At 41.7% G+C, this 16,481-nt stretch overlaps 1 protein-coding gene across 3 annotated transcripts in view; it reads right to left on the bottom strand.

Annotated features, from left to right (window-relative positions):
• Nucleotides 1-16,481, bottom strand: part of slc17a5 (solute carrier family 17 member 5) — a 69,322-nt gene that overhangs the window by 51,645 nt on the left and 1,196 nt on the right. The window contains exon 1 of one of the 3 annotated variants that reach the window (XM_072251090.1): nt 9,511-9,606. The exons of 1 other annotated variant lie outside the window; for it this stretch is intronic. In XM_072251090.1, coding sequence (XP_072107191.1) covers nt 9,511-9,544 — 34 coding nt within the window. In that variant the 5' untranslated portion in view covers nt 9,545-9,606. Of the gene's footprint in view, nt 1-4,950; nt 5,061-9,510; nt 9,607-16,481 lie in introns of those variants that run through there. One more of the 3 variants, XM_072251087.1, reaches the window with a different exon arrangement.

The raw sequence follows: 16,481 nt of genomic DNA, 5'->3' as shown, positions 1-16,481 counted from the left end.
CGTACTGCCCAGGCTCGTGCATCTAGACAGCTAGGATGCAATATCCATGGTCAACTCTGACCAACGAAGGCCTTGGTTCAGCAGCTCATTGAATTAAAACCAAGTTTACACCACTTCAACATTCAGGGCAAGTTCCTGATATTAGAAAATGTCATACTCTGGTGTAAGAGGATATTTCCTAATAATATAATAATATGACAATATAGTTTTAAGTACACAGAGCATGAATATAGTACTTAGAAGAAAGATTGGGAGGTTAAGTAGAAATTGTACAAGTAACGCCTAATTTGGAGTATTGTGTCCAGTTTTGGTCACCTATCTACAGGAAATAGAACCATAGAACCATAGAAACTACAGCACAGAAACAGGCCCTTTGGCCCTTCTTGGCTGTGCCGAACCATTTTCTGCCTAGTCCCACTGACCTGCACACGGTCCATATCCCTCCATACACCTCCCATCCATGTATCTGTCCAATTTATTCTTAAATGTTAAAAAAGAACCTGCATTTACCATATCGTCTGGCAGCTCATTCCATACTCCCACCACTCTCTGTGTGAAGAAGCCCCCCCTAATGTTCCCTTTAAACTTTTCCCCCCTCACCCTTAACCCATGTCCTCTGGTTTTTTTCTCCCCTTGCCTCAGTGGAAAAAGCCTGCTTGCATTCACTCTATCTATACCCATCATAATTTTATATACCTCTATCAAATCTCCCCTCATTCTTCTGCGCTCCAGGGAATAAAGTCCTAACCTATTCAACCTTTCTCTGTAACTGAGTTTCTCAAGTCCCGGCAACATCCTTGTAAACCTTCTCTGCACTCTTTCAACCTTATTTATATCCTTCCTGTAATTTGGTGACCAAAACTGAACACAATACTCCAGATTCGGCCTCACAAGTGCCTTATACAACCTCATCATAACATTCCAGCTCTTATACTCAATACTTTGATTAATAAAGGCCAATGTACCAAAAGCTCTCTTTATGGCCTATCTACCTGTGACGACACTTTTAGGGAATTTTGTATCTGTATTCCCAGATCCCTCTGTTCCACTGCACTCCTCAGTGCCTTACCATTAACCCTGTATGTTCTACGTTGGTTTGTCCTTCCAACGTGCAATACCTCACACTTGTCAGTATTAAACTCCATCTGCCATTTTTCCAGATGGTCCAAGTCCCTCTGCAGGCTCTGAAAACCTTCCTCACTGTCTACTACACCTCCAATCTTTGTATCATCAGCAAACTTGCTGATCCAATTTAGCACATTATCATCCAGATCATTGATATAGATGACAAATAACAATGGACCCAGCACTGATCCCTGTGGCACACCACTAGTCACAGGCCTCCACTCAGAGAAGCAATTCTCTACCACCACTCTCTGGCTTCTTCCATCGAGCCAATGTCTAATCCAATTTACCACCGCTCCATGTATACCTAGCGACTGAATTTTCCTAACTAACCTCCCATGCGGGACCTTGTCAAAGGCCTTACTGAAGTCCACGTAGACAATATCCACTGCCTTCCCTTCATCCACTTTCCTGGTAACCTCTTCGAAAAACTCCAACAGATTGGTCAAACATGACCTACCACGCACAAAGCCATGTTGACTCTCCCTAATAAGCTCCTGTCTATCCAAATGCTTGTAGATTCTGTCTCTTAGTACTCCCTCCAATAACTTACCTACTACTGACGTTAAACTCACCGGCCTATAATTTCCCGGATTACTTTTCGATCCTTTTTTAAACAACGGAACAACATGAGCCACTCTCCAATCCTCCGGCACTTCACCTGTAGACAGCGACATTTTAAATATTTCTGCCAGGGCCCCCACAATTTCAACACTAGTCTCCTTCAAGGTCCGAGGGAACACTCTGTCACGTCCCGGGGATTTATCCACTTTAATTTTCCTCAAGACAGCAAGCACCTCCTCCTTTTCAATCTGTACAGTTTCCATGGTCTCACTACTTGATTCCCTCAATTCCATAGATTTCATGCCAGCTTCCTTAGTAAATACAGACGCAAAAAACCTATTTAAGGTCTCCCCCATTTCCTTTGGTTCCGCACAAAGCTGACCACTCTGATCTTCAAGAGGACCAATTTTATCCCTTACAATCCTTTTGCTCTTAATATACTTGTAAAAGCTCTTTGGATTCTCCTTCACTTTGACTGCCAAGGCAACCTCATGTCTTCTTTTAGCCCTCCTGATTTTTTTCTTAAGTATTTTCTTGCACTTCTTATACTCCTCAAGCACCTGATCTACCCCCTGTTTCCTATACATTTCATACAACTCCCTCCTCTTCTTTATCAGAGTTGCAATATCCCTTGAGAACCAAGATTCCTTATTCCTATTGAATTTGCCTTTAATCCTGACAGGAACATATAAACTCTGCACTCTCAAAATTTCCCCTTTGAAGGCTTCCCACCTACCAATCACATCTTTACCAGAGAACAACCTGTCCCAATCCACGCTTTTTAGATCCTTTCTCATTTCTTCAAATTTGGCCTTCTTCCAGTTCAGAACCTCAACCCTAGGACCAGATCTATCCTTGTCCATGATCAAATTGAAACTAATGGTGTTATGATCACTGGAACCAAAGTGCTCCCCTACACAGACTTCTGTCACTTGCCCTAATTCGTTACCTAACAGGAGATCCAATATTGCATCCCCTCTAGTTGGTCCCTCTATATATTGATTTAGAAAACTTTCCTGAACACATTTTACAAACTCTAAACCATCTAGACCCCTAACAGTATCGGAGTCCCAATCAATGTATGGAAAATTAAAATCCCCTACCACCACAACTTTATGTTTCCTGCAGTTGCCTGCTATCTTTCTGCAGATTTGCTCTCCCAAGTCTCATTGACTATTGGGTGGTCCGTAATACAATCCCACTAATGTGGCCATACCTTTCCTGTTTCTCAGTTCCACCCATAAGGACTCAGTAAACAAGCCCTGTAATCCGTCCTGCCTGAGCACTGCTGTAATATTTTCCCTAACAAGCAATGCTACTCCCCCACCTTTCATTCCTCTGCCTCAATCACATCTGAAACATCGGAACCCTGGAATATTAAGCTGCCAGTCCTGCCCCTCCTGTAGCCAAGTTTCACTAATTGCTACAACATCGTAATTCCACGTGTCAATCCACGCCCTCAACTCATCCGCCTTCCCCGCAATACTCCTAGCATTGAAATATATACACCTCAAAAGATTTTTACCACCACTCACAATATGTCAGTAAGATTGAAAGCGTGCAGAGAAAATTTACTAGGATGTTGCTAGAACTTGAGGACCTGAGTTATAGGGAAAGGTTTAATAGTTTAAGAGATTATTTCCTGGAGCGTAAGAGAAAGAGAGGAGATTATGATAGAGGTATACAAAATAGTGTGGGACGTAGATAGTGGAAAAAGCCTGCTTGCATTTACCCTGAGGTTGGGTGAGACTAAAACTAGAGGGATCGGGTTAAGTATGAAAGATGAAATATTTAAGTGGAACATGAGGGGGAACTTCCTCAGTCAGTAGGTGACAAGAGTGAGGAACAAGCTGCCAGTGGAAGTGGAGGGTGCGGGTTAAAAATCAATATTTTAGAGAAACTTGGATAAGTGGGATATGGTCCAGGTGTAGGTCGATGGACTAAGTAGATTAATAGTTCAGCATGGACTAGATGGGCCAAAGGGCCTGTTTCTGTGCTGTCATATTCTATGGCTCTATGACACACTATGATTGCATTTCTTATGATAGGTACCACATCCCAAATGAGCGTATAGTATTTATCATAAGGATGGAAAATACAATCTTTCTTACTGTGAGTACTGCTTGCTCATTTGGGACTGGTGCTCAATTTGATTTGTCTTAGAAATATTAACAAATTAGATGGATTTCAGTAAAATTGGTTTTGCCCACTGAAGATGGCTGGGACTAAAGTAGGGTGGGGCTGGGAGGGAGGACTTAGGTACCTCGATACCTTTTACAGATCTGTTGACTCACACACACTGTTAAACACTAACACTGAGATACTCAAATGGCAAGAAATGTTGATAAGGCTATTTAAATGACTTAAGACAGTACTGTAAACAGGAATAAATTTTACCAATCATTGATTGGGCTACGGCTGACTTAAAATGTGTCAAGAATGGCATCAAGGTGGTCATCGATTCCAAAGTATTTGTCTGGTATTAAGAAGAGGCTTGTGTGAAGGAACTGAAAATGAAAATCCAGTGAAGGCAGAGGAGAGAAGGTTATAAACAGTTGTTTAAAGATCATTGAATAGTTTTGATATTAAAAATGGAAGTATCAGTTCTAATGCAAGAATCAATAATTACCGAACATAGGTTTAAAGTTTCGTGATAGAAGGAACCCCGGGATTTAACATAATAAATTGTACCTTTCTTGAAATGCTCGAGAAGAAAATTGCATAATAACTTTCAGAAGTAAATTACGTGTGAATACATATGCTGGGCTAAGAGGCAAATACAATTTGAGGAACTCTTAAGAGACACACCAGAGTGTGAGAACCTATGGACCATGCACTTGCGTCTATTACAATTTTCACTGTTTTAAATCAGAGCAAGATTCATGGCCGAATTGCACATCGAAAAATTATGTATATCTCTCAAGAAATGGACAGAACTCTAGATCTGAAAAGCGTTAGACATCTGATCACAGTACCTTATCTCCCAAATCAACTAATGAACTCACTGATAATGACTCTAAACAAAAGAGAATCTACGGATGCTGGAAAATAGAATACACACAAAATGCTGGAAGATAGCAGCATCTTTGGAATGGAATAAACAGTCGAAAGTCCCGACCTGCAACATCAACTGTTTCTTCCGCTCCATACATGCTGCCTGACCTGCTGCGTTCCTCCAGCATTTTGTGTGGGTTGCTCTGGATTTCCAGCATTTGACAGGGACTCAATGCTGACATAAAGCCTGGAATTGCTACCACGGACCTTTCCTCCTACGCTCCCCGTTCAGCAGCGGCTGTGCATCCTCCCGGTTCCTTTCTTCCATTTCGGAACAGTCAGCTGAGATCACCAACCGGATCCACTCGCCGGTCACGAGCAGAAATCACTTCCGGCTCCACCGTTTCCAACCGCCCTCCGGATATCACGAGAGCGTGCACGCTAACTGCTGCTCGTGTACGCCGCGGAGCGCGCATTGAACTTCAGCGAGCAGTGAACCGCGGAGCGCAAAGGAAAGAAAACTTGCCAAATCTTATAAACATTCTGAACGGGAGACTCCTTTCTAATTGCATAGTCTGCAATTCCTCCTCAAAATTATTATTTCAAGTGTACTTAATGAATGTTTTAATGTACAATTTAAGAACAAATCTCTGGCAAGATACAACATTGTTTCGCAACGCACGGGACTGATTAGCCTCGGGAAGAGGTTAGCCTCATTGACGCTACATTGGCAAATAGAGCAGGACGAAGACTTATCGGATACGTATGTTGTGGAGGATGAACGGCACAAGTAGAGTCTGCCATTCGGAATCAGAATCCGGTTTAATATCACTGGCATATAACCTGAAATTTGTTGTTTTGAGGCAGCAGTAAGTTGCAATAGATAATAGTAAGAAAAAATATAAATTACAATAAGATAAATTAAGTAGTGCTAAAAGAATAAAAGCGAGGCAGTGTATACGGGTTTATTGTCCATTCGGAAAAATGATAGCTTTGAGTATGTGGCTTCAGGCTCCTACACCTGAAAATTTAACAATTGGGAAGTTTCTGAAGTCAAATAATAGCAGGAGTATTGTGTACAGTTTTGGTCTCCAGATTTGAGGAAGGACATTCTTGATATTGAGGGAGTGCAGCGTAGGTTCACGAGGTTAATTGCCGGGATGGGGGGACTGTCATATGTTGAAAGATTGGAGCGACTGGGCTTGTATACACTGGAGATCTGATTGAAACATATAAGGTTACTGAGGAATTGGACACGCTAGAGGCAGGACACATGTTTCCGATGTTGGGGGAGTCCAGAACTAGAGGCCACAGTTTGAGAATAAGGGTTAGGCCATTTAGAATGGAGTTGAGGAAAAACTTTTTCACCCAGAGAGTTGTGGATCTGTGGAATGCACTGCCTCAGAAGGCAGTGGAGGCCAATTCTCTGGATGCTTACAAGAAAGAATTGGATAGAGCTCTTAATGATAGTGGAGTCAAGGGATATGGGGAGAACACAGGAATGGGGTACTGACTGTGGATGATCAGCCATGATTACGGTGAATGGTGGTGCTGGCTTGAAGGGCCGAATGGCCTACTCCTGTACCTATTGTCTATAATAACATCGCAAAGATGGGCATGAGACAGAAAATTCCGCAAAAGACAATAAACTGACAGTATTATTGCTTTTGCTGGGGCTCGAGATATATGAGAAAATGTGGAGTCTACAAATCACATAGGTGCGTTGGCAAGGGATAAACCCACCTGACCTTGTCCTCGTATATCTACCATCTGCCCATGATAATACTAATAGAAGTGAATGCCACGCAGTCCTTTAGAAGATAAAGTCACGTTTTCAAAATAAGATCACACTCCATTGTGTTATGGTGACTCTAGAATCGTGCTATTAAACTGGGCATCCACAACCTATCAAAAGCAAAAGAACTTTTAAGATGGCCTGAAGTTTTGTTTTTGGCTGTTTGGCAGGCAGTTAATTTGATCAACCATTCTAATTAACCCTTCTCTATCTATTACCTCAGTCACTGCACTGCACTGGAAACATTTTAAACCACATTTTATAATGCTGTTTACATTGTAAATATGTGTTGGTGTTTTTTGTATTTATGCAATTTTTAAACAATTTTATGTAATTGTTATTTATAATTGTTGAATGTTATTGTTTTTTGTTGCATGCCGTGCCCTGACTAACGCACCACAGCAAATTCCTAATACATGTAAGTGTATATGGTGAAGAGTTGATGCTTGACGAGTTACCAGCCGCAGGATGTACACCATTGCACTATGCATTATAGTCTGGCATTCCCTCACCATCATGGCATGGGATCAAACCTGGTTCAATGTGGATGATAAAAAGACTTACCTAAAAATGAAATAACAATCTGGGAAAGCTACAGCACAGACCTACATAATTCTATAAAGCAAAAAAAAAAACAACATACATACGGAAAAAAAGACTAAGCATTCTGTTAAGTAATAAATCAGACCAAAACCCTGTAATTCTGTTGTGAATGCTACTGGAAGCAGAAAGAAGATCCATCAACATCCCCATCTTCGATGATGATGGACTCCTGCTAAAAACATAGCTGGAGGAATCATGTTCATCCCGAAATCCCGAGGGAATGATCTATCTCAGCTTCTTTGTGAGATCCCTTAACCTGTTTTTAGCTAATTTAATGAAGTCCACATGATATCAAGAAATGACTGAGAGCACCAGATCTGGCAAAGTTTATGAGACCAGACAACATCCTGACTGTAGTACTGGAGACACACACCCCAAAGATAGCCACAGTTTTAACCTAGCTGCTCCAATAACAGTTACAACTGATCCAAACCACCTATCTGACAATCTCTTTGACCCACTACCATCAAGGTGGTACAGGAGCATCAGGACTAGCACTGCTGTTTTGTGGGTGCAGCATGATCTGAAGAAATGCTGTTTCATTTGGTTGTGTATGTGTATATATATATATATATATATATACACACACACACACAGCCAGATGACAATAAACTTGAACATGAACCTGGCAATGTAAAAAACTTCTTGGCTCAGAAAAAGCAAGACAAATCTATTCAACCACTACTGTTCAATCAATATAATCTTAATCATATTCAAAGCTATGCAAAGCATTGGCGACAGTGCTAACAAGCAGCACTTATACTCCAATAGCCTAATTACTGGTGCCCATTTTAAATTTTACTAGTAGTGGTCAGTTCTAGCCCTCACCACAAAACTGGTCCAACCAGGGACCAAGGAGCCAAACTCCACAAGGTAACATGAAAGTCTGCTACCTCCACCATCTGAAATGGTGGAGCAGACTCAATGGGCTAAATGGCCTAATTCTTCTCCTACATCTTATGAACCCCAATTATGCAGCCTACACCACTAACAACAAGAGCAACTAGAACCAGAATCAGATTTATTATCCTTAACATACTGAATTTCATGAAATTTGTTGTTATGTGGCAGCAGTACTATGTGATACATGAAGACTTATTATAGGTTACAATAATAAATATAAATATAAATAATTCAAAAACAGAGGTAGTATTTGAGGATTCATGGACCTCCTGGACCTAATAAAGTGGCCACTGAGTGTATGTTTGTGGTTTTCTGCTGCTGTATCACATCCACTTCAAGATTTGATGTCGTGTGCATTCAGAGATGTTCTTCTGCACATCTGTGTTGTAACATGGATATTTCAGTTACTGTCACCTTTCTCTCAGCTTGAATCAGTCTAGCCATTCTCCTCTGACCTTTCTCATCGACGAGGCATCCTCACCGCAAAACTGCTCATTGAATGTTTTTTGCTTTTCAAACTATTTTCTCAAAACTCTAGTGTCGTGCATGAAAATCCCAGGAGATCAGCATTTTCTGAGTTATTCAAACTACCCCATCAGGCACCAACAATAATTCCATAGTCAAAGTCTCTTAGATCACATTTCCTCCCCATTCTGATGTTTGAACTGAACAACAACTGAACTTTTTGACCTTCTCTGCATACTTTTATGCATTGAGTTGCTGCCACATGATTGGCTGATAAGATATTTGCATTATGAGCAGTTGGACAGGTGTACCTAATAAAGTGGCCACTGTGTGTATACTCCAGTAACCTAATTACCAGTGCTCTTTTCAAATTTTGCCAGGAGTGCTCAGCTGTAGTCCCGACCACAAAATTTGTCCAAACATGGACCAAAGAGCCAAACTCCAGACATAGAATCCTAAAGGCTGCTACCTTCATCTTGAACACCACATATGTTGCCTACACCACTAATAAATCAGATTCAGGCTTATTATCACTGACATATATTGTGGAGTTTGTTCTTTTGCTGCAGCAGTACAGTGCAATTGATAAAAATTACTATAGGTTACAATAAGAAATAGAAAAATAAATAAATAATTCAAAAAAAGAACTACGTAGTGAGCTAGTCTTCACGAGTTAATGGACCAACCCCAGCATACACAGTTTTTCCTCCAAGATGTCCTCCTTATTTGGAAATACATTTAATTGTCAGTAGATCTATTTTTCAGAGGCTGATGATTTAAGTTATGGAAAAATGCCAAAGAAATTTGAATTAGAGCAGACAACAACAGGGGGAGATGTAACAGAAGCTTCAATCTAAAGAACTCTGGAACTGGTCATGGAAATAATATCCCTGTAATTTACTAATCTTTGTTTAGTGCTGTACTTGGCTGTCATTAGGGTCAGGACAATGGTATGTTAGCATTTGATTCTTGTGCAGGATAAATAGAAGCCAAGCCTAACTGTGATTATAAATAACTTTGTTACAGTAACATTTGCAGTATATCCAGTTTTGACTTCTTACCAAGAAGAATACACAAGCATGACAGAAGTACCATGGGTTCCTGAAGGGTTTTATATAGTCACTACTGAGAGTCTTTTTGCCCATCTGGAAAGGACAGTCACCTGCAGAATTAGAAACCCAATGATAATTTGAATATGCAAACACAAGGAAATCCGCAGATGCTGGAATTTCAAGCAACACACATAAAAGTTGCTGGTGAATGCAGCAGGCCAGGCAGTACCTATAGGGAGAGGAACAGTCGACGTTTCGGGCCAGGACGAAGGGTCTCGGCCCAAAACGTTGACTGTACCTCTTCCTATAGATGCTGCCTGGCCTGCTGCACTCACTAGCAACTTTTATGGTAATTTGAAAATTTTCCTTTTATGAAGAGCGGACAGAGAACAACAGAAGCATCACTTTCCAATTTAATTTGAAAATGAATATAGAATATTCCTTTTCTTCTGCGGTCTACTGCCCTCTGCTATCGATTCCTTCTTCTTCAATCCTTTACCTTTTCCACCTATCACCTCTCAGCTTCGTATACTGTAGTGTATATGGATTTCACCAAGGCATTTGATATAGTGTATATGGATTTCAGCAAGGCATTAGACAAGGTACCACATGCAAGGCTTATTGAGAAAGTAAGGAGGAATGGGATCCAAGGGGACATTGCTTTGTGGATCCAGAACTGGCTTGCCCACAAAACAAAGAGTGGTTGTAGAGGGGTCATATTTGGTATGGAGGTCAGTCATCAGTGGTGTGCTTCAGGGATCTGTTCTGGGATCCCTGGTGTTCATGATTTTTATAAATGGCCTGGATGAAGAAGTGGAGGAATGAGTTAGTAAATCTGCTGATGACACAAAGGTTGGGGCTGTTATGGATAGTGTGGAGGGCTGTCAGAGGTTACAGTGGGACATTGATAGGATGCAAAACTGGGCTGAGAAGTGGCAGATGGAGTTCAACCCAGATAAGTGTGAGGTGGTTCATTTTGGTAGGTCAAATATGATGGCAGAATATAGTATTAATGGTAAGACTCTTGGCAGTGTGGAGGATCAGAGGGATCTTGGGGCCCAACTCCATAGGACACTCAAAGCTGCTGTGCAGGTTGACACTGTGGTTAAGAAGGCGTACAGTGCACTGACCTTCATCAATCATGGGATTGAGTTTAAGAGCCGAGAGGTAATGTTGCAGCCAGTAAGGACCCTGGTCAGACCTCACTTGGAGTACTGTGCTCAGTTCTGGTCACCTCACTATAGGAAGGATGTGGAAACCATAGAAAGGGTGCAGAGGAGATTTACAAGGATGTTGCCTGGATTGTGGAGCATGCCTTATGAGAATAGGTTGAGTGAACTCGGCCTTTTTTCCTTGGAGCGACAGAGGATGAGAGGTGACCTGATAAAGGTGTATAAGATGATGAGAGGCATTGATCGTCTGGTTAGTCAGAGACTTTTTCCCAGGGATGGAATGACTAGTACAAGAGGGCACAGTATTAAAGTGCTTGGCAGTAGGTACAGAGGAGATGTCAGGGGATAAGATTTTTTATGCAGAGAGTGGTGAGTGTGTGGAATGGGCTGCCGGCAACGGTGGTGCAGGCAGATACAACAGGGTCTTTCAAGAGACTCCTGGACAGGTACATGGAGCTTAGAAAAATAGAGGGCTATGGGTAACCCTAGGTAATTTCTATAGTAAGGACATGTTCGGCACAGCTTTGTGGGTCGAAGGGCCTGTACTGTGCTGTAGGTTTTCTATGTTTCTTATGTAATCTTTCCCTCTCTCAACTACCTATGTAACTTCCCCCTCATCTGCCAGCTTGTACTCCTTCTCCTCCTTCCACCTTATTCTGGCTTCTTTACCCTTCCTTTAGGGTCCTGATGAACAGCCTAGGCATGACACCTCAAGCATTTATTCCTCTCCATAGATACTGCCCAACTTTGTGGCAGCTGTACAATGCAACATATATTAATGGAGAAAAACTGTGAATTGCAGTATGAATGTATATATTAAATAGTTAAATTAAATAAGTAGTGCAAAAAAAAGTGAGGTAATGTACACGGGTTCAATGTCTATTCAGAAATCAGATGGCTGGGGAAAGAAGCTGTTCCTGGATCATTGAGTGTGTGCCTTTGGGCTTCTGTATCTCCTTCCTGATGGTTGAACTGGGCATGCCCGGGGTGATGGAGGTCCTTAATGAGGGACGCCACCTTTTTAAGGCACCACTCCTTGAAGATGTCCTGGATAGTACAGAGGCTAGTGCTCATGATGGAGCTGACTAGTTTTACACTCTCTGCAGCTTACTTCAATTCTGTGTGGTAGCCTCCACACCCCCCTCCCCTCCCCATACCAGACGGTGATGCAGCCGGTTAGGATATCCTCCACGGTACATCTGTAGATATTTGCGAGTGTTTTTGGTGACATACCAAATCTCTTCAAACTCCGAATGAAATATAGCCACTGTTGTGTCTTCTTTATAGCTGCACCAATATATTGGGTCCAGGTTAGGTCCTCAGAGATATTGACATCCAGGAACTTGAAATTGCTCACTCTTTCCACTTCTCATCCCCCTTTGAGGACTGGTGTGTGTTTCCTCGTATTACCCCTTCTGAAGTCCACAATCAGTTGTTTGGTCTTAGTGATGTCAAGTGCAAGGTTGTTGCTGTGACACCACTCAACTAGCTGGCGTATCTCTCTCCTGTACGCCCGCTCATCTCCATTGCTGCGACACCACTCAACTAGCTGGCGTATCTCTCTCCTGTACGCCCGCTCATCTCCATTGCTGTGACACCACTCAACTAGCCGGCGTATCTCTCTCCTGTACGCCCGCTCATCTCCATTGCTGCGACACCACTCAACTAGCTGGTATATCTCTCTCCTGTACGCCCGCTCATCTCCATTGCTGTGACACCACTCAACTAGCTGGTATATCTCTCTCCTGTACGCCCGCTCATTACTATCTGTGATTCTGCCAATAATGGCTGTATCGTCAGCAAATTTATAGATGGCATTTGAGCTGTTTCTAGCCACGCAGTAATGGGTGAAAAGAGGTGCGCCAATATTGATTGTCAGTGAGGTAGAGATGTTATTGCTAATCAGTACAGATTGTGGCCTCCCGGCTAGGTAGTTGAGGCTCCAGTTACAGAAAGATGTACAGAGGTCCAGTTCTGGAGCTTTTCAATTAGAACTGTAGGAATGATGGTGCTAAATACTGAACTGTAGTCAATACACAGCATCCTGACATAGGTATGACAAAGGCACGTCAGCAGTCATACTTCATTCTGAATTTGAGAATAAATTTTACAAATTTCTACAGATGTAACATGGAGAAGCACTCTGACTATTTGCATCACTGCCTGATATAGAGGTGCCAATGCACAGGATCAGAAAAAGATGCAGAGAGTTGTAGACTCAGGTAGTTCCATCATAGTCACTGCCTCCCCATTATCAAGGACATTTTCAAAAGGTAGTGCCTCAAGAGAGTGACACCCATCATTAAGAACCCTCACCATCGGGGACATATTCTCTTCTCATTACAGTACTACCATCAGGGAGGAGTTTCAGAAGCCTGAAGACATACACTTAACGATTTAGGAATAGCTTCTTACTCTCTGCCATATTGGATTTCTGAATGAACCATGAACAATATGTCGCCAGTCCTCTTTTACACTATTTATCTTTATACTAACATGATAATTTGTTATACCTGCGCTGTACTGCTGCCACAAAACAACAAATCTCACAACTTATGTCACTGACAATAAACCTGATTTGGATTAATAGTCTGCGAACCTTAAAGTGTTGCCAAAGGTGTGCCATCATGTGAGTTCAAAAGAAAGATTATGTGAAGTAAATCTGCAGGACCTACTATGTCTAAAATAGCAATGTCTCTTTACGAAGCTATGTGAATGTGTGACAGACCCATCCATCTTTTCTTTTATTTGTTAGAATAGGTTAACATTTTTCTTTAAATTAAATTAAGGAAATTTAAAAATTCCAATCTTGTCAGTTATTTGCGAATATTCTGAAATAAGAAAAGAACAAGCATCAATTTTATTTTTTCCCTGCGTTTGTTCAGGGTTTGTGTTCTTTTGTTACTTTCCTTTACCATGGAACTCCCCTGAGCTTCCTTTATCTTGGAATGGGCGGAGGCCCCTGGGTTGGAATGTTCAGCAGTCGGAAGCAGGCTGTCCTTGCATTGTGAGTGAGGGAGAGAGGGAGGGACAGGGACAGGGACAGGGACAGGCTATGTGGCTCCAAGTCAATGTGTGTGCAATATGAATATCTCTAATTCCAGATACGAGATTCTCACATTTTAGAGTGAAATGGGCACTTAGGGAAATTGATGTTTTGTGTTTAACTAAAATGGAAATTTTGAGGTTGGTATTTTGGGAGATCTGTCATGGGTATGACTTTAAATTGCAACCGGTGATGAGGCTCTGATTGGGGACTTCCGGAGCTTGGGGGAAAGTGGAGTTACCCCTTAGTCATTCATTATTCCCAGGGCAAAACTCAAGTAACACAAAAGAAAATTATTGCCACTTGGAATGTAAGAACCCTATATCAAGCAGGAAGATTGGACAATGTGATAAATTAAATGGAAAGACTAAAAATTAACATCATGGGAATTAGTGAAGTTCGTTGGACAGGTGCTGGAACATGTCAGAATAGAAATAAAACACTAATGTATTCTTGTGGAACATCCCATACTAATGGAGTAGGAATTCTTATGGATGAAAACATGGCAAAAAGTGTTTTAGGACATTGGGCAATATCAGAAAGAATGCTCCTTGTTAGATTCAGAGGACAACTATTTGATTTAGCAATTATACAGGTATATGCACCAACAACAGATGGAACAAATGAGGATTCAAGATATTGTTATTATCATGGGAGATCTAAATTCTAAAGTAGGACAAGGTGCTGATGGAAATACCATAGGAAAATTTGGACTAGGGGAAAAAAATGACAAAGATGAGAAATGGGTAGAATGGTGCAAGATGAATAATCAGATCATTATGAATACCTACTTTAAAAACCATCCAAGACGCTTGTGGACCTGGAAAAGTCCAGGTGATAACACTAGAAATCAAATTGACTTTATTACTATAAACCAGAGATTTAGAAACTCAGTGACTTAATGCAAAACATATCCAGGTGCAGACTGTAACAGTGACCATAACCCAGTAGTATGTCATGTAAAAGTGATGTATGAGATCATCAAAAGGCAACTTTGGACATGTGATTAAGAAAGAGGAGTTAGAATGCACAGTAATTATGGGAAAGATTGAAGGAAGAAAGCAAGAGGAAGGCAAAGAGAAATGATGATGGAGACAGCAGCCAGAGAATTGGAAATGAATACCAATGAATTGATCCACTTGACCTGAAACAGGAGTGTGTGGGGCATGGCAGTCAAAGCTCAAACTGGGCATGGCACCTGATGATGATGATGATTTTGGGAGATAGCTTGGTAGAATGGGTATAATGTCAAATGCAGCATTTTCTAACAACAAAAACTTTTGACGTCCTGAAGCTCATTTAAAACCGTAACACAGACTCTACAGTTGGACACTGAAACGTCATGGTTAAAGCAGTGCAGCCACACTGCAGTTCAACAGATACAACACTCCTCATTTAAACATCAGTGGCTGGGAAGCTGATGAGAGCATTCATTTGAAAGAACATGGGCTAATTATGGACAGTCAATATAGCATTTTACAGGGCAAGTCTGTCTCACAAACTTGAATTTTTTTCAGGTGCCAAAGATGATTTATGAGAATAAGGCAGTGGAGATTATCTACAAGGATTTCAGTCAGGCATTTGACAAAATCATTGCCGGGACCGGATGAGATGTACCCCAGGATACTGTGGGAGGCGAGGAAGGAGATTGTTGAGCCTCTGATGGTGATCTTTGCATCATCAATGGGGACGGGAGAGGTTCCAGAGGATTGGAGGTTTGCGGATGTTGTTCCTTTATTCAAGAAAGGGAGTAGAGATAGCCCAGGAAATTATAGACCAGTGAGTCTTACCTCAGTGGTTGGAAAGTTGTTGGAGAAGATCCTGAGAGGCAAGATTTATGAACATTTGGAGAGGTATAATAAGGTTAGGAATAGTCAGCATGGCTTTGTCAAGGGTAGGTCATGCCTTACAAGCCTGATTGAAATTTTTGAGGATGTGACTAAACACGTTGATGAAGGACGAGCAGTAGATGTAGTGTATATGGATTTCAACAAGGCATTTGATAAGGTACCCCATGCCAGGCTTATTGAGAAAGTAAGGAGACATGGGATCCAAGGGGACATTGTTTTGTGGATCCAAAACTGGCTTGCCCACATAAGGCAAAGAGTGGTTGTAAATGGGTCATATTCGGCATGGAGTTCGGTCACCAGTGGAGTGCCTCAGGGATCTGTTCTGGGATCCTTACTCTTCATGATTTTTATAAATGACCTGGATGAGGAAGTGGAGGGATGGGTTAGTAAGTTTGCTGATGACACAAAGGTTGGAGGTGTTGTGGATAGTGTGGAGGGCTGTCAGAAATTACAGCGGGACATTGATAGGATGCAAAACTGGGCTGAGAAGTGGCAGATGGAGTTCAACCCAGATAAGTGTGAAGTGGTTCATTTTGGTATATCAAATATGATGGCAGAATATAGTATTAATGGTAAGACTCTTGGCATTGTGGAAGATCAGAGGAATCTGGGGTCCAAGTCCATAGGACATTCAAAGCAGCTGTGCAGGTTGACTCTGTGGTTAAGAAGGCGTACGGTGTATTGGCCTGCATCAATTGTGAAATTGAATTTAGGAGCAGAGAGGTAATGTTGCAGCTATATAGGACCCTGGTCAGACCACACTTGGAGTACTGTATTCAGTTCTGGTCGCCTCACTACAGGAAGGATGTGGAAACCATAGAAAGGGTGCAGAGGAGATGTACACGGACGTTGCCTGGATTGGGGAGCATGCCTTATGAGAATAGGTTGAGTGAACTTGGTCTTTTCTCCTTG

Source organism: Mobula birostris, chromosome 2 (assembly GCF_030028105.1).
Source record: "Mobula birostris isolate sMobBir1 chromosome 2, sMobBir1.hap1, whole genome shotgun sequence".
NCBI classification, from domain to species: Eukaryota; Metazoa; Chordata; class Chondrichthyes; order Myliobatiformes; family Myliobatidae; genus Mobula; species Mobula birostris.
This window is presented reverse-complemented; position numbering and strand designations above follow the sequence as displayed.